Source organism: Neopelma chrysocephalum, unplaced genomic scaffold (assembly GCF_003984885.1).
Source record: "Neopelma chrysocephalum unplaced genomic scaffold, ASM398488v2 Primary Assembly neopelma1_138, whole genome shotgun sequence".
NCBI classification, from domain to species: domain Eukaryota; kingdom Metazoa; phylum Chordata; class Aves; order Passeriformes; family Pipridae; genus Neopelma; species Neopelma chrysocephalum.
Genome location: NW_020897800.1, coordinates 3,299,725 through 3,325,936, shown reverse-complemented (window position 1 = coordinate 3,325,936; position 26,212 = coordinate 3,299,725). Strand labels below are relative to the sequence as shown.

General features: G+C 45.9%; 1 protein-coding gene across 1 annotated transcript in view; it reads right to left on the bottom strand.

Moving 5' to 3' along the window:
- UBASH3B (ubiquitin associated and SH3 domain containing B) overlaps window positions 1–26,212 on the bottom strand; it is a 64,562-nt gene that overhangs the window by 16,783 nt on the left and 21,567 nt on the right. Inside the window, exons 2-5 of the mRNA XM_027699416.1 lie at window positions 4,109–4,162; window positions 3,370–3,556; window positions 2,716–2,914; window positions 419–588 (exon numbers count right to left, since the gene is read on the bottom strand). Coding sequence (XP_027555217.1) covers window positions 419–588; window positions 2,716–2,914; window positions 3,370–3,556; window positions 4,109–4,162 — 610 coding nt within the window. The remainder of the gene's footprint in view (window positions 1–418; window positions 589–2,715; window positions 2,915–3,369; window positions 3,557–4,108; window positions 4,163–26,212) is intronic.

Below are 26,212 nucleotides of genomic sequence, written 5' to 3'. Positions count from 1 at the left end.
GTTTTTCTGTGTGTTATGTGGAAAACAACGTTATTAAGGAAACTATCTTAAGGGACTTAAATACTGCAGTTATAGAATCCACATGAGTAATTGAAATATATGAAGGGAAATGTTTCTGACATGATGGAACTAAGTGCTGTGGTTAATAATAAAGTCAAGGCTGTACAGCAGAACTGGATACTGGTCAGGTTAAAATACTGGTCTGGTTCTGGAGAGATCAGACCAGTTTATGTCGAGCTCACAGGAGAGTCATTATTAGAATTAATTAATCCAGCGGGATTAAGCAAGGGATGAGGTGGGTGAAACAGCAAGTCTGGACAGCAGGAGTAAAAAGGAAAAAGAAAGGCAGTAAGGTCTGTTTGTTAAGATGATTGGTTAGTTTGGGGTTTTCTTCCTGAGACAAGCTCCTGAACTTTACCTCGTGGTTGACGAAGCGAATGTCTCGGGAGAAGATCGCGGCCACCCAGTCACAGCCCAGCTTGACATCAATGTTCTGGGCCAGCTTCTCCAGCGTGGGCAGGTGGCTGCTCTGGAAGTGATAGGCCAGTGTCACGTGGAGCTGCTTCTTGTGGGGCTCCACGTGAACATCTGCAAGGAGAAGACGTGGGTGAGCAACCCCTGGCTGTGTGAGATGGGAAGGGAGACGCGCTGGGAAGGAGGGAAGGCAAATGTCACCTCTGGCAGGAGCTGGGAGATGATGGGTTTGGAGGACACTCAAGAGGAACAAACTGCAGGGCGGTTTGAACAGGCTCTGAGGAAGTCAAATGTGAGTTCTCTACATTGCACCTTGGATCAAATTATTAGAGATTTGTGGTCTGGTTCAGCCCTGAGTCACACCAGGGTGGGAGATGAGGCTTCCCTGCCCAACTGCCAAACAATGTGTGATAACAGTTATTGCCATTCTGAACACACTGCCAAAAAAACCCACTTTTCCAGGTAACTGATAGGCTTTCATGAGCAGCCGAGGATCTCTCCAAAATAAGCAAGTTAAAAAGCACAATTTTTACTCTCCCTCCTTTGTTCTCTCGGCTACACCAGCAATTACAAATCCATGGAATTTACAGGTTCATGCAAGGTGATTAAATCTTTTTTCCCTTGGGCATTAGTTGGATTACCAGTTTAGCCACTGAGGGTGAGGTATTCCCACATTGTGGAAACAGACATTGATATAATAATGATTCAAAATGATCCTGCAGAAAAAAAACCAAAAGAACCTGCATTAGGAAAAGACTCCAGGAAGCAGAAAGGTGAAGGTGTGTGAAATATTGGGACTCTTCCAGTAGATGTGGAAATCATAGGATACATTGTTTGTATGTAATTTATTCTTGCTTATTCAACCAAAAATTGCTATTAAATTTGACTGATTATTCAGTCAAAATTGCAGCTATTCAGAGACTTGGCTCCAAGTGCCAGCCAGGGGTAGCTTTGCAAGCTCATCCATCTTTTTTTCTCTTTTTTTTTGATCAGCAAAGAAAAATTTGTTTTGAAAAAGCCCCAGAGACTTTGATGTGATAACCTGCCCAAGCTGTGGGGGCTGCAATGCAGCAACTGCCTTCCCCCAAAAAAGAACCAATTCAGTCTGAATTGGAGCAGTCACAGGGGCAGAAGTTTGTTGGAAGACGTGGGTGCTTCCTTCTTCTGGGTCAGTGGTTTTTTTGGGGTGAGAATTGCCCCTCTGACTGTGCTGGTTTGGAGGGTGTGTCTGGGGAACACTCTGGAGGGGAACATTTGTCCCTCTCTCACGTGGCTGCAGCGTCCTTGGACCTGCCCAATGTCTCTGTGCCTGTCACTGCCTCAAAATGTGCATTTTTCAAGATAACATTCCCTCCCTCTTCTAAAGGGAAGGAAAATTCTAGGTCATTGTTGGGTGAAAGCAATGAGTTTCAGAGGTGTAGTGAGCCTACAGCACATCTGGATCTCTCCTCTGAACAGGGGCAGAGACTTGTAGCTGTTCTGGATGGTTATGAGATGCCTGTCTATCAAGAAGACACCCCAGGGATGCAGAATTTGCTGTATCTTGATGCATTTAAGCTCCAGATTAAGCCTGTGACAGTGAAAGGCTAAACCAGTTGTGCTGTGACTAGTCCAGGCTGAGCCCTACAGTGATGGAGGGTGGGAGGATTAGTCAGGGAGCTGTTCCAGTGCTCCCATGCTGTTCTGAGTTTGGAGGTCACTGCAGGACACCCAAAGAGCCTATTCAGCAGTGGGGGCCATGGGAGCACGGGGTGCTCTGGGTACTTCCCCCTCTACAAGCAGCAGAGGAGCAGAAAACAGAGCCAGAGGTGTCAGCACCGAGGTTTGAAAAGGTTCTCCCCTGGGCTGCCAGGGGTCTTGGCAGAGCCCTCTTCACACCTCAGAAATGCAGAGACAAAACAAGCACGGCCTTGAAATGGTCAAGGAAGGTTTTGTGGTGGTGGCTTGAGGCTGGGAGAGGAGCAGGAAACACTCAGCAGACAGAGAGAGCACCGATGAGAAAGGTTAAGGAACCACCAAATGTCAACTTCCCTTTCAGGAGATAACACTTGAGATGGAGATCAAGGTGATCTTTGAGCTGAAAACACTGAAACCCAAAGCACCTGCCGGGGTGTTCCTCTCAAGGCTTTCAGTTGTTACTTAAAAATCAGCCACTGGCTTTATGAGCTTTGTTCCTTCGTGGCATCCAAAGAGAAAACACCCAAGCCCTGAGCTCTTTGCAGCTCCAGCACAGCCACTCACCTGCTTTTGAAGCCGCCTCCGCAGCAAAGTCTGCAGCAAACTTCTTGAGCACCTCAGCACTCTCCTCCTTGACGAAAAGCCCGATGAAGTTGGAGGATGTGTAGAGCTCCAGGGGCAGAGGGGCGGGGAATTTGCACTTCCAGCGCATCACGGTGGCCTGCAGGGCCTCTGTGAGAGCATCCACCTTGCTGTCCTCACACTGCCGAGGCAAGGACAGGCACTCGTCAGGCAGGGAAAGGAAAGGAGTGGGTGGATGGGTGTGAATGGCCTACCTTGGCTACAACACAGTGAGAAAAAGCACGGGGGGGGGCCACAGAAAAATCCAAGTTTAGAAATCTCCTGCCCCTCCCTCGGCCTCGAAGCGGGATCAGCTGTTCCCAAGTGACCTTCCCAACCTTCCCCCCCATCCATTCTCATGTTAACCATCACTTGGGATGATGAGAATTTGGTCCTCTGCTGCTGCTCTTGGCTCAAAACAACAGCTTAAAACCCAATTACCTCCTCAACAAGCCCAGGCATCAGGCAAAACCCCCCCAGCTCCCCAAACCCTCGTGCAGGGACTGAGGGAAGCGTGCAGAGCTCCATCCTGAGCCTGGCCAGGGCTGCCCGTGAATTCATGCACCAAAGCAAGGCAGAGAGGGAGCTGGGCTTTACCATGAAGAACTGGCACAGGGTGATATGTGGGAAAATGTTGTGAGCTTTGTTCTTCCCACAGATCTGCTTCGACTGCTGCCAGAAGTCAGAGAGTTTCTGAGCCAGGGGGCCCGTGGGGCGCAGGTACAGGACGTACTCCCGGGGCAGGGGGTCGTCCAGGAACGGGTCACCCACGTGGGAGAAGAGCCTGGGAGGCAGAAACAACTGTTAGATTGTCAGATAATGGCATATTTTCTCCCAGCAAAACCAGCTTTCCCTCGTCCTCGCTCTTGTTCATTCTCCCTCTATGGTTAAAATCACCTCTGGCAGGTCAGGCAGAGCTGCTCTCTCTCCCTCCCAGCCCATCTCCACTAAGTAACACAGAAAATCAGGGTTTGGTTTCAGGCTGATGCTCTGAAGATCTAACCCGGGTCACTGCTTCTGCCTTCCTGCCTTTTCAGTGAGGGGGAGAGCACTGGAAATGGCTCAGCATCTTTGAAAAGGCAGCTCTCAGCTTTCTGTTCACCAGCTGCAGATAGTGGGGGGTTCTTTGTCTCATCTGTTTCTGCTTTTACTCGAGACCACAAACTCCCTCAGACAAGGCTCGTTGCTGGATTGCTCATTTACAGCACTTAAATGACATTCCACTAATTCTGCAGGTGCTTCTCAGACAATGCCCCTGTTTTACACCCCCCGTTCTAATGGCTAAAATCTTAAATTCCCTAATTTCTTTTACTTTTTAACATTTATTCATACCAACCAGTCGCATGCTGCTTGAACACTTCTTCCACCTGTCGATGCCAGTGCTTTTTGTCTGAGGAGAGAGCAAAATAAAGAGCATTTTAGTGCTGCTGGGTTATGTGGCTCCTGTCACAGACATTCCTTGGACCTTCCTTGTGGGAAGGGCTGTAACAGTGTGTTTGGAAACCTGTGGGATACCCTTTCCAGGCTGATTTTCTCAGCCCTGGGGCTTTTTTTTTTGGATGTGCCACCTGCCAAATTGCTGCAAACTGTTTAAAGGGCAAAGTCTTTCAGCCAGGGCAAAGTATGAGACATGGACCTCTGGGCTTTCCCTGCTTCCCCAATTTTATGGACAGTGAAACACCAGATATTGGCATTCAGTGACCTCTTTGCTGGTCATTTCACCATGAAAACCCAAAGGTTTGGGTCTGAAAGTGCAGACGTTGCACTGAGGACAAGAAAAATTCAACTGCCACGAGAGGGCACAAAACAGAGATTTTCAAGGTTAGAACAGTTCCCTTCAGCCCTTGCTACACAGACAGAGCTTTTCTGCTTTTTTTCCCCTTCAAGACACCTCTAAATCTCTTTTCACTCCAGCTGGGAAGACCCAGGTCTCCTGTTCTGCAAGTTTTCCAGTTGCAGGACAGATGAACACAGTGCTGTTTAACTCCTGGACGTGGAATTGTGTTTTCCAAATGCTCCACATCAGCACTGAAATGCAGCTGTGGATCAGGGAAGAATTCACCCAGAATCCACGTGGCAGAAACACTGAGAGAAAAATGATGAGTGGAGGAGGCAGAAAAGGATAGAAACGTTGGGGTTGTGGGGTAGCAGACAGGCTTTCAGTTGGGTAAGGGCAAAATTCCCAATAAATAGGTGATTTCAAGGCTTCCTGCTTAAGGGAAGAAGAGCAGAGTCCAGGTGGGTTCAAGATCAGGGCAGTTTGGACCCTCCAGCACTTGTCTGTGTGTGACTGTGCTTCTGTCTCCCTTTCTGTCTGCAGCAATAACTCTCCAAAGCACCCTGAAAACCATGGAGAACGTTCATGCCATGTCACCCACCAGCTCCTAGACATGTGTTGTTGACTCAGCTGTGTTTCAGCTCTGCCCTTGCCTTCCCCACCCCTTGAATATACATATTTTTGCTGGTTTTGAGAGCAAGAGGAAGGCAGAAAGATAAAGCTGCTGCTGTAAAAAAAAAAAAGGGGGGGGGCCTGTGTTGCAAATGTGTGATTATGAAAATACTTCCTCCTCAAGGGTTTTGCTGCCCTTATCTGCCAGTGTTCACTTGAGGGCACCTGCCTTCTGAAGGACAGAGCTTGGGTGGTGAACACTGGAGGTTGGGGGGTTCATCCTGCTGCCCTTGCCTCAGCTGTGCTATGCAAAGCAGCCACTGCTTTGCTTTGAAAAGTAGCTCAGGGAAAGAGCAAAAGAGTGAAAAAAAAAAACCCAAAAAAGCTCTTCCCAGCAACTTGCAGAGGGTGGGAACCTCTCAGGGAGGCTGGATTTTCCCTGCCCTGGTTTCTCACCCGTTTCTGCTGCGTTGCCTTTGCTCAGTTCACCTCCCCTCTTGCCTGGGTTGTGCTCTTTGAACAGAGAAATGTGTTTGAAGTGTCCAAACCGTCCCTCTGCAACGTGTCTGTGTCAAACCCGAGGCAGTGAATTCCAGCTGCCCTCCCAGTCAAGCTCTGGCTGGGAAATGAGCAGTTCCTGCTGTTGCCAAGCAGGCTCTCCCTCGGGATTCCCTCTCCCCAAATCCCAGCATGGATTTCTGGAGGAGCCACCCAAAATCCACCAGGACAGACGGTCCTGCCACCCACCCTTGGTGACTTGTTCCCTTAATGAACTGATGTTTCCTTGGAACAAATCACACAGTGGGAGCTCTGCTGGAATAAACTGCAGCTCCTGCAGTGCTTGGGGACCACAAAGGGCATCACAGAACATCAGGCTGGACCGTCAGACATTTGTTCATCCGTGATTTCCAAAGTTGCCTCTTTCATCCACAGGGACAATAAACTCCCTTTTCAATTTAATTTTCAGTGTGAGCAGGAAATGCTGCATAAAGCAACCAAAAGCCAAAGTACATTTTTATCCCAGGACCTGAAACTAAGATGCTCTTCTCTTTTTTTTTCCTTATATTTTAATTTAGAGCAGGGAATGGTGATGGTGACTGATGGCCTCTGCATCCCTCCCCTGCACCCAGAACTTGGAGAGGGCTCATCTTCCACCTCCCAGGCCAAGATCAACTTTTTATAAGCTGAGTACTCAAAACTAGTCACAACTTATACAAAACTGGCCTGATTTTCACAACTGCTGAGTGCAGTGGGAGCTGGGAGACATATTCTGCTCCTGAGAAAATCAGGTCACTTAATTAGGTGACTGGGGGCTCAGATTTACTCATGCTGGGTAGCAAATGTTGGCTGTAGCATTGTAGCAAGTGGCAAAAAAAAAGTGGGTTTGTGACTCAGATGAACCAGAAAAAAAAAGAAAAAGGAAGAAAATAACTTATTTTTCGGAATCTACCAAATGGCATCGCCCAGTAACCACTTCTGGTCATGCAAAAATGGCAGCTGTGTTCAGGGAGCACATGAAAAGCTTTGTGCAGAATTACCAGTCCCTTGAGCCACCCAATTCCTCTATCACTTGAATTCTGCTGCCTCTGAGATGAAGTGCAGGGAAATCATTTAACAGCAACAGGTAATAACCCTTTGGAACAGACAGTAGGGGAGATGCTCTGTTCAGCTGCAGGTCTGCAGGTGGAGACTTTAGGGCAGGGCAAAGAAAATCCTGATAGCAATGTCTTCCAAAGGCACAGCAGCATTTTGGCCACCACAAAGAATTAGATGTATTTGATTCTTCAGTCTCTCTGTGACACTTCAATGCCAAGTCACAAGGAAAGTCTTTCTCGACTCTCTGCTGAAACAGGACCAAAATATTGCTGGGAAGCAAATCCCACCTACACAGTTGACTCCTTGGCCCAAAACATTGCAGCAAATTGGTGTTGCTGCCCTGGTTTCCATATTAATGTGTGAGTGGTGCCCACTTTAACCCCAGCCTCCTCAAGGGGAGAGCACAGAGCTCTGTGTGCTGCACAACTCAACTCCTGGCCCTTGAAGGATTTTTGGCTTCCTGCAATTTCAGGGTAGGAAAGAAAAAAAAAAAGGCACAGGGGAATGTCAATTCAGCAAGGAAATATATATCAATAAACAGAAAGTATAATGGCCAAATCCCATTTACCTCAGAGGAAATGGCTGTAAAGGGGAATGATGCATTAACCAGAAAGAGAACCTTCAGTCTCAGAAGCACCACAGAGAAACCCTCCCTCTGCTCAGTGCTCAGCTTTCTGATTCTAGTCCAGCACTTTAAAAAGGGCTCAGCTTTATTCAAGCCCAGTTTTAAAAGGGCTCAGCTTCATTCAAGCCCAGTTTAAAAAAGGAAGGTGTGTGTGTGGCTGCCAGAGGCAATGAAATACTGCGTGGGAAAGTTAATGCAAACAGGGAATTAGAAGTTAATGCAAACAGTGCAAGAGCAAGGGATGGGAGGGAACTATTTTAAAGATATTTCTTTATCTGCATTATATTTTATCAGTAAAAAAGTATGCAAACTTCAGGGGGTCGATGCCCCCAGCAGGGATTTCCTTTGGTTCTTCCTTTACTTTGCCAAGCAGAGACTCCAGTTCTGCCCTGGGCAGAGCTGAGCTTTGTGTCTTTAAGGAGGACCTTGTTCTGCTGTGAGTTGCTGCTCTCAGAGGCAGGAGAAAATGCCAACATTTCTACCTCAGACCCACCTACAAACTGCCTGCAGAGGCACCAGGGGATTTGTGAATGAGCAATGGAAGGATGGAGGCAGCCTGTGAAAAAAAAAGGGAATGACTAAATCTTCCCTTTCATTCTCAAGCCCAGACAAACTTCTTACCCATGAACAAAACCCCTTGGAGGGATGAATTCATCATCTCCAGTAGCCCTGAATCTCTGGCCCATAAAATATTTAGCTGTGTAAATACTGATTTTTTTTTGGAAATGGCATTAAACATGATGGAATACTTGGCTCTCCTCGTTAGGTTCTGTTCAAAGGCCTGCCTGACATGATAAGATAGGAATTACAGATCATAATTTATGCCAAGGGAGTTTGAAAGAAGGATGCTGTCAAACAGAGCTTTTTTCTTACAAATATAAAATAGGCACCTTTATTTTTGCTTGTTTGTGTGTATAAAATATGTATTTATGTAAATATATACTTAAATAGATATATGTATCTATTTAAAGCTTGACTTGTTCCGTCTTTGTTGGTTTATAGTAAAAGAATAGACAGTAAAATGCTTGTTGGCTCTAGGGAATGAGAAAAAACTTAGAGATTTTCTAGATGTGAAGCACATGTGTCAGTCCAGGTACAGGTCAGAAGCTCAATATTTAACTCCTCCCTTAGTTTTTGTGTCAGGCTCAGCCATGATGTGAGAGGTCCTGAATTCAAACCCAGCAATACCTCCAGGGAAGCTGTTCTAAATTCTTCACAAACAGCAAAAATTTCCAGATTTTTCTGTGTATGTTTGTTTCCAAATTGTTTCCAAATTGCCCATCTAAGTGACCTTTACAGATTCCTGAATTTGTGCAGTTCTCCTCAATTGTTTGTGCCACTATCAGTGCAATAACAGAAATAACAGTTCTATTTTAGGCTTTCAATCAACAACTGCACATTGAAGAAAAGTTCTGCCAGTGAAATTTCTGTCCATCTCATGACCTGATGGGGGAAAGACACCCAAATTCCAAAGAGCTGACTGAATTCCACAGTTGTCCTCCCCACAAAAATGGCCAGAGTGAGGTGTTCTTCCCAAATGTGGGCTGTGCCCCTCGGAATTCTCCACATGCAGGATTCAGTTGGTCACCAAAAAATCATATGATACCATTTCTGTTCTTATTTGGGTGACCTTCCTTCTATAAATAGGGCCAGCACAGGAAGATATCACCAGGGATCCAGTTCCTGTTTAGGGCAGGGGGTTGGGTATGTTCCTTTTCTGCAGGGGAAAAAAAAAAAACCCAAACCCTGTGTGTTTTTGTGAGACAAACAATTCTAATGCAAGTGTGTGGCAGAATAATTAATTTTTCTCCCTTCACTGAGCTTTGCTCCTTAGAGCACCAGCTTTGCTTCTCCTTCTGTTGTTCTCATGCTTGATGATGGACATAAAGCCCTTCTCAGGTTTTAACTGAGTGGCTCTAAGTGCAGCTCTACCCCAAGATCCCCTTTGGAACAGCCCTTTCTGTACCACATCCCTAATTTAGGCCAGGCCTATAAGCTGTGGAAAGACCCAGGTCTTGCCTGAAATACAGGAACTTTCAGAGGGGGTTGGGGAAGTGTCTGAGTGCAACATCTCAAACTGTGCCATGGCCTGGAGGTCACATCAGTGCTTGTGGGAGGTGCTGGGGGCTCCCTCCCTCCTCCTTCCCAAGTTTATTCCCACCTACTGTATATCAAAATCTGGTGATAGGAAAGAGAGAGAGAAATGGGAAATGTAATCACACACTGCTATGTCTTCCTAGTCTCCATAATTTAAATATTCATTTAAATTTTTTGCCCAGCTGGTGAACTGCAGCCACAGGATGATGATGATGATGGTTTTTAAGTGCAAACAGCGAGGACCTGGGTGTGTCTCTGCTTTCCATGTTTGTTTTTGACAGTTATGTAAGATTCTGAAGGCGGATTTCTTTTCCCCCTCCTTCTTTAGCACTAAGTCATCCCCCTAATCCTGTGCTCAGCCAGCCTGTTAAAGCAAAAGGAGAGGGAAGTACAGGCTCGTAAAAAGTGTCCGGGATAAAGGCAGGAATGTAGCAGCCATTTAACGTTTTTTAAAGAGATAAACAGTTTAAAGAGGAAGCAGGATATTATTTTCCTTAAAACAATAACAGCCCAGCTTTTATGAGACTTAGATGGGCTTAGATGTCCAAGTCCTGAGCTCACAGTTGTCACTCCAGGTCCCTGTGGGATGGAGGAAGAAGGAGGTGCAGGTATTTGGACTGATTTGGATTGGTCACACCCCATCAAAATTCCTCTGCCCTTTTATTTTCCCCTTCATATGCACACCCTTTATTTTTGCTAATTATTGCTTATAAACATGATATTGGTTTTCTTTTTAATTTTTGCTGTTGATTCCATTTGTTGCCTGGCTTTCTACTTCACTTCCTTAAGCTTTTCTCCGTGTGCTGATCTAGAAATGTATTGCCCAAACAAAGAGCAGCAGTGCCTGAAAATAACAGGAGTCCTGAGGCTGGAAATTTAAGAAAACCATGTCTCACAATTCCCTAATAAAACCATAAAAGTTGGCAGCACCTCAGCTGGCTGGTTCAGAAAGCTCCAAAACTGTCATGCAGGGCAATCACTGGAAAATGAGGTCAGGGTTAAGGAAGATGGGGAATAAGTGGTGCTGTGAAAGGGTTTGGAGAATTCTGACCATTAGCAACACAGTCCAATAAATAAATAAATTCAAATGGAAGGTGGATATAACTGGAGCACATTGATCTTGTCCCCTTCAAACCCCTGAATGCTGCAGAATGGCCACGATTTATTCCTGCAGGGAGCAGGAGCTTCCATCCCAACACCACTAATACATCTTTAGCTAACCAGGAAGACAATGTCTCTGTGAGGAGCCAAGTTAGAGGTTTAAGTAGGCTCGAATGTACCATCTGGAGGCCCAGTGATAGCCAGAAAAGGAAGCAGTTGTCACGCTGATTGCAAATAAATAAGTCCCTGGCAGCGCTGGAGACAAACACGGTGCTTTCTTCTCTCTAACTGCTCTTCTTCCTACACAGGGATGGGCTGGGATGGGACAGAGATTTGCTGCAGCTGTGTTTTTGGGATCTTATCCCTCTTTCTCTCCTCGTGGGTGGGTTTGGGGCAGTGTGGAGTGGCAGGCAGGGCCGGGTGGCTGCTGGTGGCACGTGAGCGGCGACTGTCCCGCTGCCCCTCCATCTGTCACCTCGTGTGGCACAGCCCCTCTGCAGGGCCCAGCACAGCTCTGCCACCCAGGACCAGAGAGCCACGGGGGTGGATCACACCCCACAGCCCCCAGTTTGGTGTCTGATGTCACACAGGTGCCGTGCCAAGCCTGGCTTAAAGCTCCCTGGAGGGACACGAGCTGCTTTGCTCTCCCCAGGTCCTTAAGGCAGCCCCACTTCACTCCTTTGCACGTAGAATTTTTTACTATCGTGTAGATCTTTAGGAAGGAGAGAAAAAAAAAAAAGAAAAGCCACAACTAGCACTTTAAAGTGTCAGTGTTAACATTTTCCAGCTCCTTGGGGTTTCAAAACAGGAAGTTTGGGGGCGGTGCAGTTGCACAATTTGCCAGAGAGCTGCTGTTCTGTGAAGCTGGTGATGCTGGGCTGTACCAGGAACTTGAGCCCTGATGGCCACCAAGGCCCTCACTTTCTGGGACTCATTCTCAGTGAGTTGCTCCTGTTAGTAGGAACCTTGTTTTAGCTCCTCAGTGGAGAGCTGACCCGTTCTCCAGAGGCACAGCAAAGCCCAGAGCTAAAGGGGAAATTTTCCCAGCCTGGCAGAGGTAACACAGCCCAAAGCCAACCTGGTGCAGCTTAAGCCTGAAAACAAAGCATTGAGCTGCTTGGTTTGGATCTTGTGATGAAACCTGTGATGCAAACTTCCTTCCAGGTCAGAGTCCAGGTCTCTGTATCGTGAGCATCCTCAGAGGGAGAGCTGGAGTGTTTGTCTGCACCTGCTCTGCTGGACAGGGATGAGATTTGGATTTATATTGTCCATTAAGGTCCAAACAACAGAGACCCCCAAAGTTTGTTCAGAGGGTGAAGCATCAGGTTGGGTCCTGCAGAGCCAAATCACAGAATCACAGAATGGTTTGGGTTGGAAGGGACATAAAAGATCATCTTGTTCCACCCCCTGCCACGGGCAGGGACACCTTCCACTAGCCCAGGTTGCTCCAAGCCCTGTCCAACCTGGCCTTGGACTCTTCCAGGGATGGGGCAGCCACAGCTTCTTTGGGAATTTCTTTCCAACCCCAAACTTCTTCCATAAAACTGTTTCAGTCCCTTTCATCTAGTAGAGGAAATATCTTGTATTTGCCAGAGACAGATGAGCTAAAACACCCTTCTCAAAAAGCTTATTTTGGTATTCTTTGCACAATTTTTGCATTATCTCCTGCATTTGGAAGAGCCTGTGTTCATTCTGACCCCTCATTTTCTTCTCAAGCAGTGATTTTCTCTTCTTTGTGGGCACTGTCTCTCTCCCATGAGGAATCCTCCAGGTTGTGTGTGCCAGTGGCCTCACAACTTTGCTGAAAAAGGCAAACCCCAGAGATGGAAAATGGGAAGTGGATGCCCAGGGAGGAGCCAACCACGATCTCACACCCAAAATAGGCTCAAGCAAAGCAACAAGAAGGAAGTCTAAGAAATTAAGGAAGGTGGAAGGAAGAAGGGTGGGGTGCTGAAATAGTTGGGTTAAAGGCAAAAAGAGAGACTCAAAATAGCCTCCTGCTCTAGACAGCTCTGTTCAGGAAATTTTTGGAGCCCTGCTGCTTTCAATAATGCACATATTTCACAGGATTCCAAATAAGTATTCCTGGCTTAGTGTTTCTTGTCATCCCAGTAAGACCAGGTTATGTCGATATTTCTTATGTCAGAATTCATATGGGAGAACCCCAAAGTGCTGCAGGAAAAGGGGGAAAGGAGGGTTAAAGCAGCAGCTGATGAGGCACATTTGCCACTGACTCAAGGTTAAAACACCTCCCTGAAGAGTCTTGGGAGTGGGAGTCCCGTGGTACCCAAAGCTCCATTTTGGGGTGAGAAAACACACACACAGTTCTCAGTCTCTTGCCTCAGAGACTCTGAGGTGTGTGGTTAAAGCAGCCAGCGAAAGCTAAAGTCAAAGTTTCCATCAGGGGAAAGAGAAAACAAGTTAGTTTGCAAGCTCTGGTCTGAATTTCAACTTGGGTGTCTGTATTTCAGACCACTTTGTAGTCCTTGGGTGATACAAAGTGATGGAAGCTATAAAAATGCACAATACAATTCTTTTGCTGTTCCAACAATGATAAGTCATAAACTCATAGCCAGACTGTAAACTTTAATACCAGATGACATGTTAAAAATGGCCTTGTAGTGTCTGGCTCAGTAATTTGGAGTTTGTACACGAGGTCTAGCCGAGAGACTCCAAAAGGTTTAAATCCTTACTAGAGAAGGGTTAAAAAAAAAACCATATTAAAAATAAATATGTTTGAAGTCTAAAAGGGAACAGGAAATGAAGAATTGTGATAAACTGAGAAACAATGAGATAAAGAAGGATCTTAAGAATGTAATGAGAAAACGTTACCACAGACTGGGAATATTTCCTTGCCTACTTTCCTGATTTTGTTCTGGCCTGTCAGCTCTAACTGTGGAGTCTTTATTCCTGGAGCTGATCATATTCCTGCAGAATATGTAAGTGAATTACAAAAAAAAAAAAAGAAAAAGGAAGACTTTAATGAGACCTGGATTTAGTAATTATCCCTACACCAAAGAGTACTTCTGCATCTATTTAACTTCAAGCATGTACTTACAGACTTCACTGAGGCAGAAGCACACGCCAGCTGCTCTTATGCAAAGCATGTGCTGAAAGGTTATTGCAAATCAGGGCTTTGGGTCTATTCTTCCTTCCAGCAGCATTTCTAAGGGCTTTAAAACAAGTGTTTGAGGTGATAAAAGGAACTTTGTTCAGCCTGCTGAAAACCTGGGGATTTGGTGCTGCTGAGTAACAAATGGATGTGTATTTGCTGGGGTATTTGCTCCCCAAAAGCCCCCAAAGCAGCACTACCTGAGCAAAGGTCTGTCACAGCCCTCAGCACCTGCATTCCTGCTCCATCCCCTCACCATGGGGTTTTCCTTGACCCCACTCATAGCTTTTAATTTAATTCAAGCACAAACCTAGCAGGTATCACGATGCACTGTTTGCTCCAGTGCTTAGTTCTCATGTTTGTGGAGGAATAAATTCACCTTCCTGTGCTCTTTTGCATTTTAACTTGTAAAATGCTCCTGCAGCTGCAGCATCTCCAGTACCTGGCACAAAGCATGTCAGAGACCTCAACAGGGCACAGCCACAGCCCAGACCATAAAATACCAGCTCAGCAGGATCCCTCAACCACTGCAGTCCCTTCTGAGCCACCTGGGTAAACACAAGGCTTAAAAAGTGCTCAGCACATGGTTCCATCCGACCACAAGGGATGGGAATTCCCAGGGGTTGAGCCCAGCTGAGATCCTGCAAATTCATAGCACTGACCATAAAGGTGCTGGGCTCCAACTCCGTGTTTCCACATCCAGGATCAGTGGGATGTGAGTCCCGTGGTCTAGTTCAGTCTCCTTCCTTCCCTTTCTCTCATCATTATCCTTTGAATTTCTGACACCTAAAAGGTGGGAGCAATGGAGTGGGAATAAGTAAGGACATAGTTCTCACTCCTTTTGCCTGAGGAAGGCATGAGGATCAGAGACACAATCTGTCCTCTGACTCTCTCCTTGTATTCTTGGCCAATGCACCTCCTGATGTTCTGTGACTCCCAAATAGTGGGAGATCTGGGGCTTTATTTAGTTTTTAATTAAGTTAAGTCCTTAGTTGACACTTTTGACCACAGGGATTCTCAGATGAGACGTGTTGGGAGTATGAAGTGGTTTTTCCCATGGTTTTTCCCTCCCCGGTCCCCAAACACAGCCAACACCTCATCTCAGCACCTCACACTGGCAGGGTTGTGTAGGAGGCCAGGTCTCAGATGCTTCCCTTGCAGACCCTGTTATCCAGACTGATCTTTCCAGGCAGGTATTGTCAGACAGACACACATGAGCATCACCTCATTCCCACAGCCTCGCTCTCCCCCGCACCCAGAGTGAAGTGCTGCTGTGGGGGAGTGTTTCTAAAATTATTCAGGATGAAAATCTTTTACAACTGAGCCCCGTCTTCTCTGGTTTTTTTTAATGTGTGTCTGGTACCTTGAAAGCATCCTAAGAACTGTTTTGGGTTTTTTTTTTTCCTGTGAAATGCAGGAGGAGTAGTGGTAATATTGCAGCTTTTCTTGCTGTGGGATGGAAGTCACTGATCCAGTGACACTTCCACCCAGGCAGGATTAGCAAGTGGTACCCAGGAATAACACCTTGTACTGTTGGTACAGCAAGACCCCTGTCTCCACCTGTCAGAGTGGGATCTTGGGAGATACAACAAGGAAGAGCTATAAATCAATTCAGTGCTTAATGTGGGGAAGGATTGGTTGTAAAGTCCTGTTGGTTTTTACAGACTGGTTTGTTCTTCAGGCTCCTGTGGTTATGGCAGAGGATCCAGACTGATGTGAGCTTCCCCCTTGGTAAATATTTAAGAGCTGCCTTGTGAAAAGTAGGCAAGAAAGGAGAATACTTGGTGTCAGGGCAGAACAATTCTTTGCAGTAAATTCCAGAGACTGATGGCAAGGCATGTATACAAGTCATAGGATCATGGAATCATGGAATGGTTTGGGTTGGAAGGGATCTTAAAGCCCATCTCATTCCACCCCCTGGCATGGGCAGGGACACCTTCCACTAGCCCAGGTTGCTCCAACCTGGCCTTGGACACTTCCAGGGATGGGGCAGCCACAGCTTCTCTGGGCAACCTGTGCCAGGGAATCTCTTCTTCCCAGTATCCCATCCAACCCTACTCTCTGCCAGTGTGAAGCCATTCCCCCTTGTCCTGTCACTCTGTGCTCTTGTAAGTCGTGTATGTGTTTTGGAAGAGGTGGGAGAGCCCTTCTGGAGTGCAGGATCCCCTTCTTCCAAGAGACAAACTCATTCCAGTGTGTTCCACAGGGGCAGAAAGCTGCAGCCCTGCTTTTCTCCCTGCCCAGCACTGCCTGGTCTGCAGCCAGGGTCAGGCTTGGCATCACCACACCAGGAGACAGGATGAGAGACCCTCAGACTGCCTCAAACCCAGAAAATACAAAATTTTAAGAGGAAGGAGTTGAGGATACCCTGGGAACAACCTTTCAAGCTTTTCTCTTCAGTGAGGTCTCTCTTTAGCCTAGTTCTCAAAGGAGCTGAGGTTTATAGGACTGTGCTGCATCTCTGTGTGTGTCTGTGGGTCTCACCAACCTCCCACAATAATTCCTGAGCCTCCTGGTTTATTTAAATCCAGTGTGACAGAGGTGTAGAGCTATGAAGGCTATTTCATGTCTTGCAGCTTCTGTGTAATATAATAAAATAAAGAATAAAAATAGGTTTTTGGACGGCTTTAGGAGTGAACCATCTGGAAAAGATTGGGAGGTGAGTTTTCTCATTATTAGCCATCAGAGGATCCTCACAGAAGCAAGGCCCTAAAACATGCTGCAGTCAGAAGGAAAGCATCAGCCATCAGACAGACGTGCACAAACCCAGCCTTTGTGAGTTGTTCTGGCACTCCCAGAGCTGGCTGTTCAAAGCCAGGGCAGGTTCAAAGGCACCACAGACACGCTCTCCACGTTTCTGTGCCGTGGATTCATCGGGGCTGTTGTGCAGACAGGGAGGACCAGGGCTCAGATCTGAGAGTGCAGGAACTGCACCGACACGAGCACTTTGATACTGCCACAGCTGCAGAGGGGTTGGGAGTGTTTTGTAGGAATTACTGCCCTGGGAAAGCCAAAAGAGCAGAATGTGGGGCTGGTACGGGAGCTGAGGCTTTGAGAAATTCCAGCCATCCTGCAGGTGAAGCTGCAGCTCTGCAGGATCCTGCACTCCCAGCTCCAGCAGCTGCTGGGTGATGTGTGCACAGACACAGGAGCCAGCACAGCCCTTCCTCAGCCCTCCCCTGCTCTCTCCACAGCCCTGCTTTGCTTGTCCCTCACAGCAATTCCACAGCCCCCCCTTGGGAAGCAGAGATAAGGAGGCTCCAGGAGATGAGAACTGGGGTGTGTGTGTGTGTGCAGGGGTCCCCCCTGCCTCCCCATGTGGCAATACAGGATTTCAGGCTGCAGCTGAAAACAGACCTTCCTTCAGTGCATTCCTCTTTTGTTCTGCAGTTTAACATTTAATGCTTTATCTCTGCAAGGCACGTTGGCAGGCAGGGTGTAAATAAAGTGTGTGGAGTGAGGCTGAACCAAATATCAGAGTAAATTCTGTAGGTAGGAGACCACTGGGACCATTTTCTAAGCACAACTCTTCCCTGCCATTAAGGCTTTGGGATGTTTAGGGATGCTAAGCCCAGTCCTGCACGGATTCCTGTGTGGCAATTATTCCATCCTGCAAGACAGGTAAATGTGCTCTGAGCTAAACTGCATGAAGACAAGGCTTTCAGAAGAGCTCAGCATTAGCCTAATTTTACTCCCAGAGGTATTGAATGAGGCAGAATTAGGCTGGAGCTGAGCTTCTGAAAGCTGCATCCTATCTTCCTGCTGCCTAAAAATAAGGAGTCCAATTAAATCTACAGCAGCCCAGAGTATGAGGGAATGTATAATTAATTAAAAAAATCAAAGGCTGTCTTGCAGTGCTGATCAGCATTTAGCAATCCTGCCACCAGCTCTCACTCTTCTCATTCTTCCTTTTTAATCAGTGATTATTGTTGTATCTCCTGACATTGTGATCACATACTCTGGTAGTATTTCAATATGACTGCGTTCCCTGGGAGCAGTAAACCTGCTCACAGGAGGAAAATGAGAAACTCCATTAAATGAGGAAGGGAAAAATTTATTATCCCTTCCAGCCCTGGCCCTGATGCCTCACTGGAGCCCTGATATTGGAGAAGGATAAAAATTTGCTCCCTGTGACAGTCAAGGCTTTCATTTTTGCAGCACAGCCCTGATGAGAAACTAAAGGCTGAGGGATAAGAAATTGCGTGTCCAAGGTCATCTCTCAGAGCTATTGCTCTCTCTTATTGCTGTTTTCCTGTATCCAGCACTCCCAAAACCAAAAAGGGGTGTTTTTTTGGTCTACCAAGAGGGCATAAGGCCAGGGCTTTGTCACCTCCCAAACAAGTGTTTCACACTTGTACTCTCCCAGTGCAGAGCGAAGGGAGCTGGAGAGGATGTGCTCCTCACAGTTATCCTGGCAGGAATCCCCAGGAACTGGGCTGGATTCACAGCAAATCTGGAGTGACTCCATCTGGGTCCCCAGGAGCAGAATCTGGCTTATATTTTGAGTGCCAGCTGTTAGTGGGAAACAGTAAGACAGCAGTAAGGGAGGGTTTGGATCATCCCACTCCGGTGGCTCTTGGTGGGGCTGTGCCTGGATTTGTCCACCTTCCCTTCACCTCGTGGAATTCCAGGCTGGATCTATTCCTTTGAGTCAAATTTCAGGTTGAAACCGTTCCTCTGAGTGGAATTTCAGGTTGAATCTGGTCCTTTGTGGCAGCAAATGTGGGCAGTGAAAGAACCTCATGATGAGTAAGGACAGACTTCTCCCTCAGGGGGAAGGTTGAGGGGAAATCACCCCAAAACCCAGCAGTGATGGCACCAATTGCTCACCCCGTGGGTCATTCCAGTGAGGTGAATGAACCTTGTGGTGGCATCACTCCTTTTAAACACAAACACCTGCCTCTGGGCTCATCCTGCCCTCAGTGGAGGCACTTGCAGGGCACGGTGTGGGCAGGATTTCAAACAGGGCTGGTGACTCACAGCCTGCAAGTGCCTCTTTCTCCCCCACTGCCTGGAAAAAGGGTGAGATGACCCCAGGCACCACCTCCTGCCACGTCAGGTTGTGTGAAAGCCCTCCTGCCCTCTCTTTTCCTCTGCCTCTTGGGATGCTCTGCCCTTTCCTCCTGGACATTCAGGCTGTGAACTCCTGCCCCGTGTGACATCAGGGTGACGTTACCTCGGGCTCCTTCAGCAGCAACAGGGCAAAAATAACAGCACAGAACCTTCTAATTAGTACATGCAGACAGCCAAAAAATCAGCTGTGAGAGACAAACTAGTCACAGTGTGGTCTCTACACTCTGGAGGATCTTTTACCTTAAGCCATGAAAGCAGCTTTTACGTGTGACTCATAATTTCTTGATCAACGAAATACCCCCGGTGAAAAAGCCTGATAAAAATCATTAATAAAGGACCAGTCATCTCTAGGTTCAGTAAAATTCAGTAGGAAGTTACATCCTGCTGTGGGTTGGTGTGGAACAGCTCAAAGAGGATGAAAAGGCATCTCAAGAGACTCATATTTGTACAAACGTCAGCCCCTGGGCTGCATTATAGTGGTGTGTCTGTTAAACAGAATTCTTTTCAGTCTGAAACACAATTTCAGATAGTTCCTGCTCTATTTTAATATTTTGTTCAGTGTATTCCTGAAGGAGAAGTCCCCCCGAATGGATTCAGGGTTCCAGGAGCCAACTCTGCTGGTGCCAGATTTAAAAATAAAGATCTCTTCCAGGTTTTTTTTAATGTAAGGAAGAGCAATTTTTACTTCTCTGCTGCCTTTGCTGACTGGGCACTCGTTTCCAGCCATAGGCTGCTGCTCTGAACCACGCATTTGAAGTTATTTTTGAAATGCATTATTACCCTGAAGTTGCATCTCTTCCTTTTTGATGCATAATTTAGATTTCAGCCTCTCATAAATTACATGCCTAAGGAACTGCTGATGCTTCTGAGGAAAAAACCAACAACAACAACAACACAACAGAACTAAAACTGTACAAAGTATTCTTTGTGGAGACTGTTCTGGATAGAAACACATTTATGCTTCTCTGAGTTTTCCTTATTTTTGTCTCTGGGAGACGTTCACACAGATACAGAACCTCTATTGTTTGGTAATTCCCCACTATATCAATGAGATCTCATGAATTCCCACTGCAAATCCTGAAATCACAGTTCTTGGTGGTACCCAGAGAGATGGATGGAATAGGGATGGAAAAGAACTTGGAAAAGAAATTCAGATAGGTTTTTCTTTTTCCCCCCATTGCAGAACTGGAAGACCAAGCAAAACTCAGGGAGAAACATGACTGTGAAAATCATGAGGGGGCTCAAGTAGCTACATCTCAAACACTGGATTTGGTTCTGTTCTGCTGGTTGATGCTGACAAATCTATTTATTTCTGGGTGCATTTTATCCTGTGCCCAAAATAGAGGTAGTGAGGTCTCTGCCTGTTGCTGTCATTCTTTAGGTTACCACAGATTTCTTCCCAAAAATCTGCTGAAGAAAATCCCAGTGGCTGCCACAAATGTCTTTGGCTTTAATATTTCTAATTAAAGGTGTAGGTATTTTGGACAACATCCCACAGAATATGAAATGCCACAGCTCCCTACTGAACTTGGCTTAAAATTAGTAAGACCGAGCCTGAAGTTAATTAAAATCAGGGAAAATAAACCTTCTGCTGCAAAGCAACCAGAAGGGCAGAAGATTTCAGATGGCTCTGCATTGTGTGTGATAGATAATTATAACTGAGTTCATCTGTGCTGCTCCTGAGGTTAAAAAGAAGAAGAAATTATTGCCTGAAAGGAATAAATATATGCAAGTAAAATTGAGATTCAGCGGGGGGCAGGGGAAAAAAAAGTCTAAAATGGGATGTTTTGGAGGCAAAACATCAGCAGGTCTTTAAGTCTGTCATTTATAAGGGAAGTGACTCAAATGAAATTATGCACTTTTAAAAATCAGCAAAGTGTTGAGGACGTAATAACCTTTGAAGAATTTTAAAAGCCATTTCATATTTGTATTATTAGAGTTCCTCAATCCTGTAATTTTACTTTTGTTTTGTTTTGTTTTAATGGCACAGCTCCTAATATCAAGTGATTATTTCGGAATCAAGGAGTCTCATTAAAAATGGCAAAATCAATCCATATCCTTCCTGTCTGGGGAGAAAAGCTCAAGGAAACAAGTGCATCCTAAATCCTTAGAGATTGTGACGAAAAAATAAAAATAAAAATCTCAAGTTTTAATGTTCTGGTATTTAAATCTCACTGGCTTTAAACCAGTCCCATGAACTTCTGTCCTTAGTCATAAGCCTTCAGTTCTCTCCTGGAGAAGGTGGAGGATGGAGAGGAAAAAAAAGCATCAGAAACTCCAACCCTTAAACTCTGTGGCAGTTCCCCACAGGAATTAAAAATATAAGGCAGTTTATGGTGAGGGTGAGGCTATTTTTCTGTATTCCATTAATAGGAAGACCTGCAAGAGCATTTTTTTGGGCAACCTGCTACCATTTAAAAATCTACACACTCTGTGAGTCCCCATCATTTTCCCCCTCTCAAATCAAGGTGGCTCGAATTCCTTTAGATATTTTTCACACTGAAAAGTCTTCCTTGAGGTTTTTTCGAGCCTTTTGCCTCCTGCACCAGCTGTGGGATCCAGCAAATGTGAAAATGGTACCTGAGCCCATCAAGGAGCTACAAATCCATGGAGGACCTTTGCTAAAAGTCAAATCAATGACAGCCTTGTCCCATTCCACGAGGATTAAGCACTTTATGTAGCCTAAAAAACAACTTTTTTCCTCTCTGAGAGCCACATGTTTGCAAACTGAAAATGCCATTTTTAATTTTTTTTGTCATTGTTGAGAAGAGATGAAAGTTTTCAACTTGGATTTATTTTTAGGGACCGACTTTTCTGATGGAAATAGAAAGTTCTGACAAAAGCTTCTCCTGAACATTTCAGCCCTTTGTAGTGGAAATTATAGTTTGGAGGAGGGTTCTGGAGGGTCACCTGGAGGCAGGTTGGTTTTATTAAGGGAACAGCACTGCACAAAGTCGTCTCTGCCTCTGACCCAGGAGATTGCAGACACCCCTCATGAAGGGGCTGGGATTTGCTTCAAAAGGAGTCAAACAATAACCTTTCAATGGATTCCATCACTTCCTCCATCAACAAAACATGATTCCCTCTAAAGCTTCCCCGAGTGCCAAGTTCTGGGGCTGCAGCACAATGGCTGCATTGTTCCCCCGTGCTCCAGGCTAAAATGTATTTTGGTAACTGCTGCTCTTTATAACACAATTGTCTGCTGACAGTTATTCCAGCAAGCCATTAACTCCTTCAATCCAGGGGAACCTCTTTCCAAGCAGGATAAGCCTCCAGGAGTCGATTTTTCCCACTGGATGGAGCAGAGAGTAACCTAAACCTGGGACTCTCAGTGTTAGATAACATGTAAATGACGGTGACTCACAGTGGAAAATCGTAGATAAAAATTGCACAAAGGCTTATTTAACCACCATCTTGTGATTTCTTTCCCCTGTGCATGAGAGTGTGAGATAAACTCACACACACTCCAGAATAAAGCTGCTGTTTGTCCATCCCTCTGCCCTGCAGCTGCCTTGGAATATATGAGAGACAGAAGAAAAATGGCCATGCATATTCATCTGCATCTCACATTCCCCACCGAGGCATGAATGAACCCTCAAACAGCTTTGATTTGTGACAAATACCCCAATTCCCACAGCTACACCCTCATGGAAAAGCTTGCTGGATTACTAATGGGATATTCTCATTTTACAGCCTGGAAAACAGGCATAGGGGAAAACCCAAGAAGTTGGTGGGTGATCCTAAGCACCCAAAGACTGGGGAGGGATTCCAAGTGATGGTTTCCCAGATTTCCTTCCTTGGATTAAACCACAGGAACCACACAAGCCTGGAAAGAAGGTTGGAATAGGCAGAATACCTGACTTGTCATGGCAGGAAACATTGAGAACAAGGTGTTGGGGTTTTTTTTATCAGTGTGTGCACGTGGTATTTTTGTAATTCAAGCTCAAGTCACAGCCAAGCTCTGAAAACAAACCAAAAAGAAGAGCCAAATATCGAGCTGGAGACCAATTCCAGCAGTGACTGAGATATTCTTGAATCAGTAAACCTGAGTAATGTCCTGGGCTGAGGGAACATCCAGTGAGGAGAGAGAAGGAAACATCCCGTGAGGAGAGAGAAAACAGCTGGGCCAGAACAACAGAAGATTTGAATTTCTGAAGGACACAGGTTCACAAATAAGTGCCAGAAACCGTGGCTGGATTTCCAGAGAAGGGCTGAAGAAGTGCATTAAGGACTTTCCATATTACTCATCCTGCCCATCTCCCCAACAGCACAGGATTGTTCCCAGTAGGATTGTTTCATTCCTTTCCCCAGCCCAGCACTCAGAGGCTGAAGGAACAGGGCCAGGCGACCTCACAATTAGAAATGTTCTCCCCTAATGTTCCCCTGCAATTTGTCTTTGCTCATTTTCACGCATTGGCCTTTATGAGCTCCCCAAGCCAACCCTAATTGCATTCCCTGCTGTCTGCTTAAGGAAGGACGGGGGTGTTTTTTTTGCCTGGATTGAAAGCAGGGTTTGGAGCCAGTGTCCTTGGAGAGCTCTGGCACTGAGTCACACCAAGGGGCCGTGTCCACCCATGGGTGACAGCTCTGGGTGCCAGTCCCACGTCCCAGGCACTGCCCCAGCACGTGATGCCCCATCCAGGGCATGAGATCCACAGCCCTGTCACTCTGACAATGCCCATTTTATTCCTTTCATCCCTTCTCTGCTGCTTTGCTCTGGATTCCCAGCTCTCCCCTGTAGGTACCTCAAGCACAACAAAGCCTTTGATGGTTCTTTTCTCCCTGGAGCACCTCAGCTCAGGGGTTTTTACAGGCACCTTGAAGTGAGGGCTTCCCAAAATCAAAATCACCTTGCTTTGCCAAGATCTGAACTGTTTAACTTCTGACAAGCCCATCCCTGAAAGGATTCCTAAGTCAGAGCTCATCTATAAGGTCCTTGCTGGAACAGAGCTCAGTGTGGGGTCAGTGACTTCCAGAGGGAAATAAACAGTGTTGTATGTGAAAAGAGCTAATATTCCTGGCTTTTTGGGAAGCTCTAGGTGCAGTCCTGCCAGGCAAAACCCCCTCTGGGTGTAGGACAATGAAGGAGCCAATTCCTCCTGCACTTTCCCATCTTTCCCTGCCCTGTCTGTACTCACACGATGTTGCCCTTCCAGTTCTTAGGTGGAGGGTTTTTTATTAGCAAAGAGCATCAATATATGTATGAACAGTGCTCAGTAGCTTGTGACCTCGATGTCAGAGGGAGGCTTTTTGGTTCTGCCAGCACATGCATTATTAATGCAAATATCATAACTACTTGTGAGGAACCAGAATTTTCTTCCTTTGTGCTTTGGTGTATAAAGGTCTGTGAGGATGGATCAAGCTGCTTCATTTATATTTGCTGTGTCTAAGCTAGAGTTCCTTAAAAACAAAATAAAGAGAGCTCCTTAAATAACAGAAGTTATTTTCCCAACTTTCATAGGTTTTCTTATTAACTGGAGAAATTGCTTTTAAAACAGCGAGCGTTTTTTATAATGAGTCAACAAAACCTGATTGTGGTCATGCTGGATGGTTCCCCAGAATCAGCAGATTGTGGGGAAAGGCAGCAAATGTATGCCAGGCTCATTTTAGGTTTGAGGGAGGCAACTCATCAACAAACACACACGAAGAGCCATTTACAGGAATGATACATTCAGCTCTCAGTGTGTGACAGTGATGTGTCTGTTCTTGGTGCTCAAGCCTCAGTTCCTTCTCAATCCAGATCTTAACCAACTGCAACTGTATTTTTCAATTTTGTAGGAACCTTTCTGATCAGTTTTTTTTTTCAGGGCCTCCTTGCTTTGCATCTTCCAGCACTGCTACTTGTCTGATTCTCCCTGTAACTAAATCCTGAATTCAGTGGTGGAACTTTGGTTGGTTTGTTTGTTTAGAAGAATCATAGAATGGGTTGGGTTGGAAGGGACCTTAAAGATCATCTCATTCCACCCCTGCCATGGGCAGGGACACCTCCCACTAGCCCAGGTTGCTCCAACCTGGCCTTGGACACTTACAGGGATCCAGGGGCAGCCACAGCTGCTCTGGGCAACCTCCCCACCCTCACAGGGAAGAATTTCTCCCTAATATCTGACCTAAATTTCCCCTTTTCCAGTTTGAAAAAAGTCCAATTGTCTGCTGAGAAATCTTCCTAACGCTTTTAATTCCCAACAATGTTTAGAAGAGGAGACAGGAGGCAAAGAAGGGTGGGAAAATGGAGAAGTCAGGACTGTGAGGTTGGTGTGATTGTCTCCCTGCCCTGCAGTGGGAAGGTTTGTACCTGAGATGTGTGATGGATGGGGAGGGAAACGGGCAGTGAACTTTGGGTTCATTAAGGAACATTCACAGGGCTATAATTCAGAAGTGGTTTCTGAGTTTTGGTTGCAGACAGATGAAGTTTCATGAGAAAAAGGAAAAAAAAAAGCCACGGGAATGATCTGGTTTAATACTTAAATAAAAAGGATGGAAGCCAAGAGTCTGAGAAGCTGCCTGAAGTGTGAGGAGCCCTTCCTGGGCTCTCATCACCTCACCAGCTTTTGTACTGTCACAAAGTGACATTTCCAAGGTGCCTGACTTTGATCAGAACCAGCCCAATTGTTGTCTCAGACAAAGGAGTTAAAAAGACCCCAAAAAAGTGCTTGTGCAGAAGCGGGGGGGGGATGTAAAGGCTAAAGGCTGCTCTAACCACCAAGTATCAACTTCAGCGCCCACCCACCTCCCACACACAACTAGAAATAACCTTAAATAATTTACTTAAGCGTGTCTGTATTGCAGTTACATATTTAATGACTTAAAGGGACGGCGTCTCACTCAGGAATACATTTGAATTTCCCAGAATTTGAAGGGAAGCATCACTCCTGCACCCAGTTTGCTGAGAATTTCAGGATATCTCACAGTGGATTAAACTCCAGGCTGCTGTCTCAGGTTGTCACTACCCTTATTAAGAGGGAGAAAACCACAGCAGCTAAACTTAGAACGTGGTAATTCAGTGAGAGAACAAGGTAATTCTCCTGTCCCGCTCGCTGAATATTAGAAGGAAAAAATACATCTCATCTTCCTCCTGTTCCTATTGTTTGTTGCCTCAGGCATTGTCTTTTTGTAGATAATAATATATTCAAGGACTTGAGGGCAAAAAGTTAGGTAGGAATGTTCATGGCAGAATGCTGGGGACGTAATTTAGAAAGGGAGAATAAAAGGAAGAGCACACAGTAAAACTTCATGTTGGAATTATCTGAGGGCACTGGAGATGAAAGCATCTGACTGAGCCAGGTTATAATTATGGTGAATAGTTCACAGCTCTGGAATTGTCTGTCCTTTTCTGTAAAGACCTTTGCCTTGACAATGGTCACATTTGGCCAAGCTTCTTCCAGGAAATTCTAATTTTCATGTGTTTAGCATATTGGTACATCTGTAGAATTAATTTGGTTTTATCAGC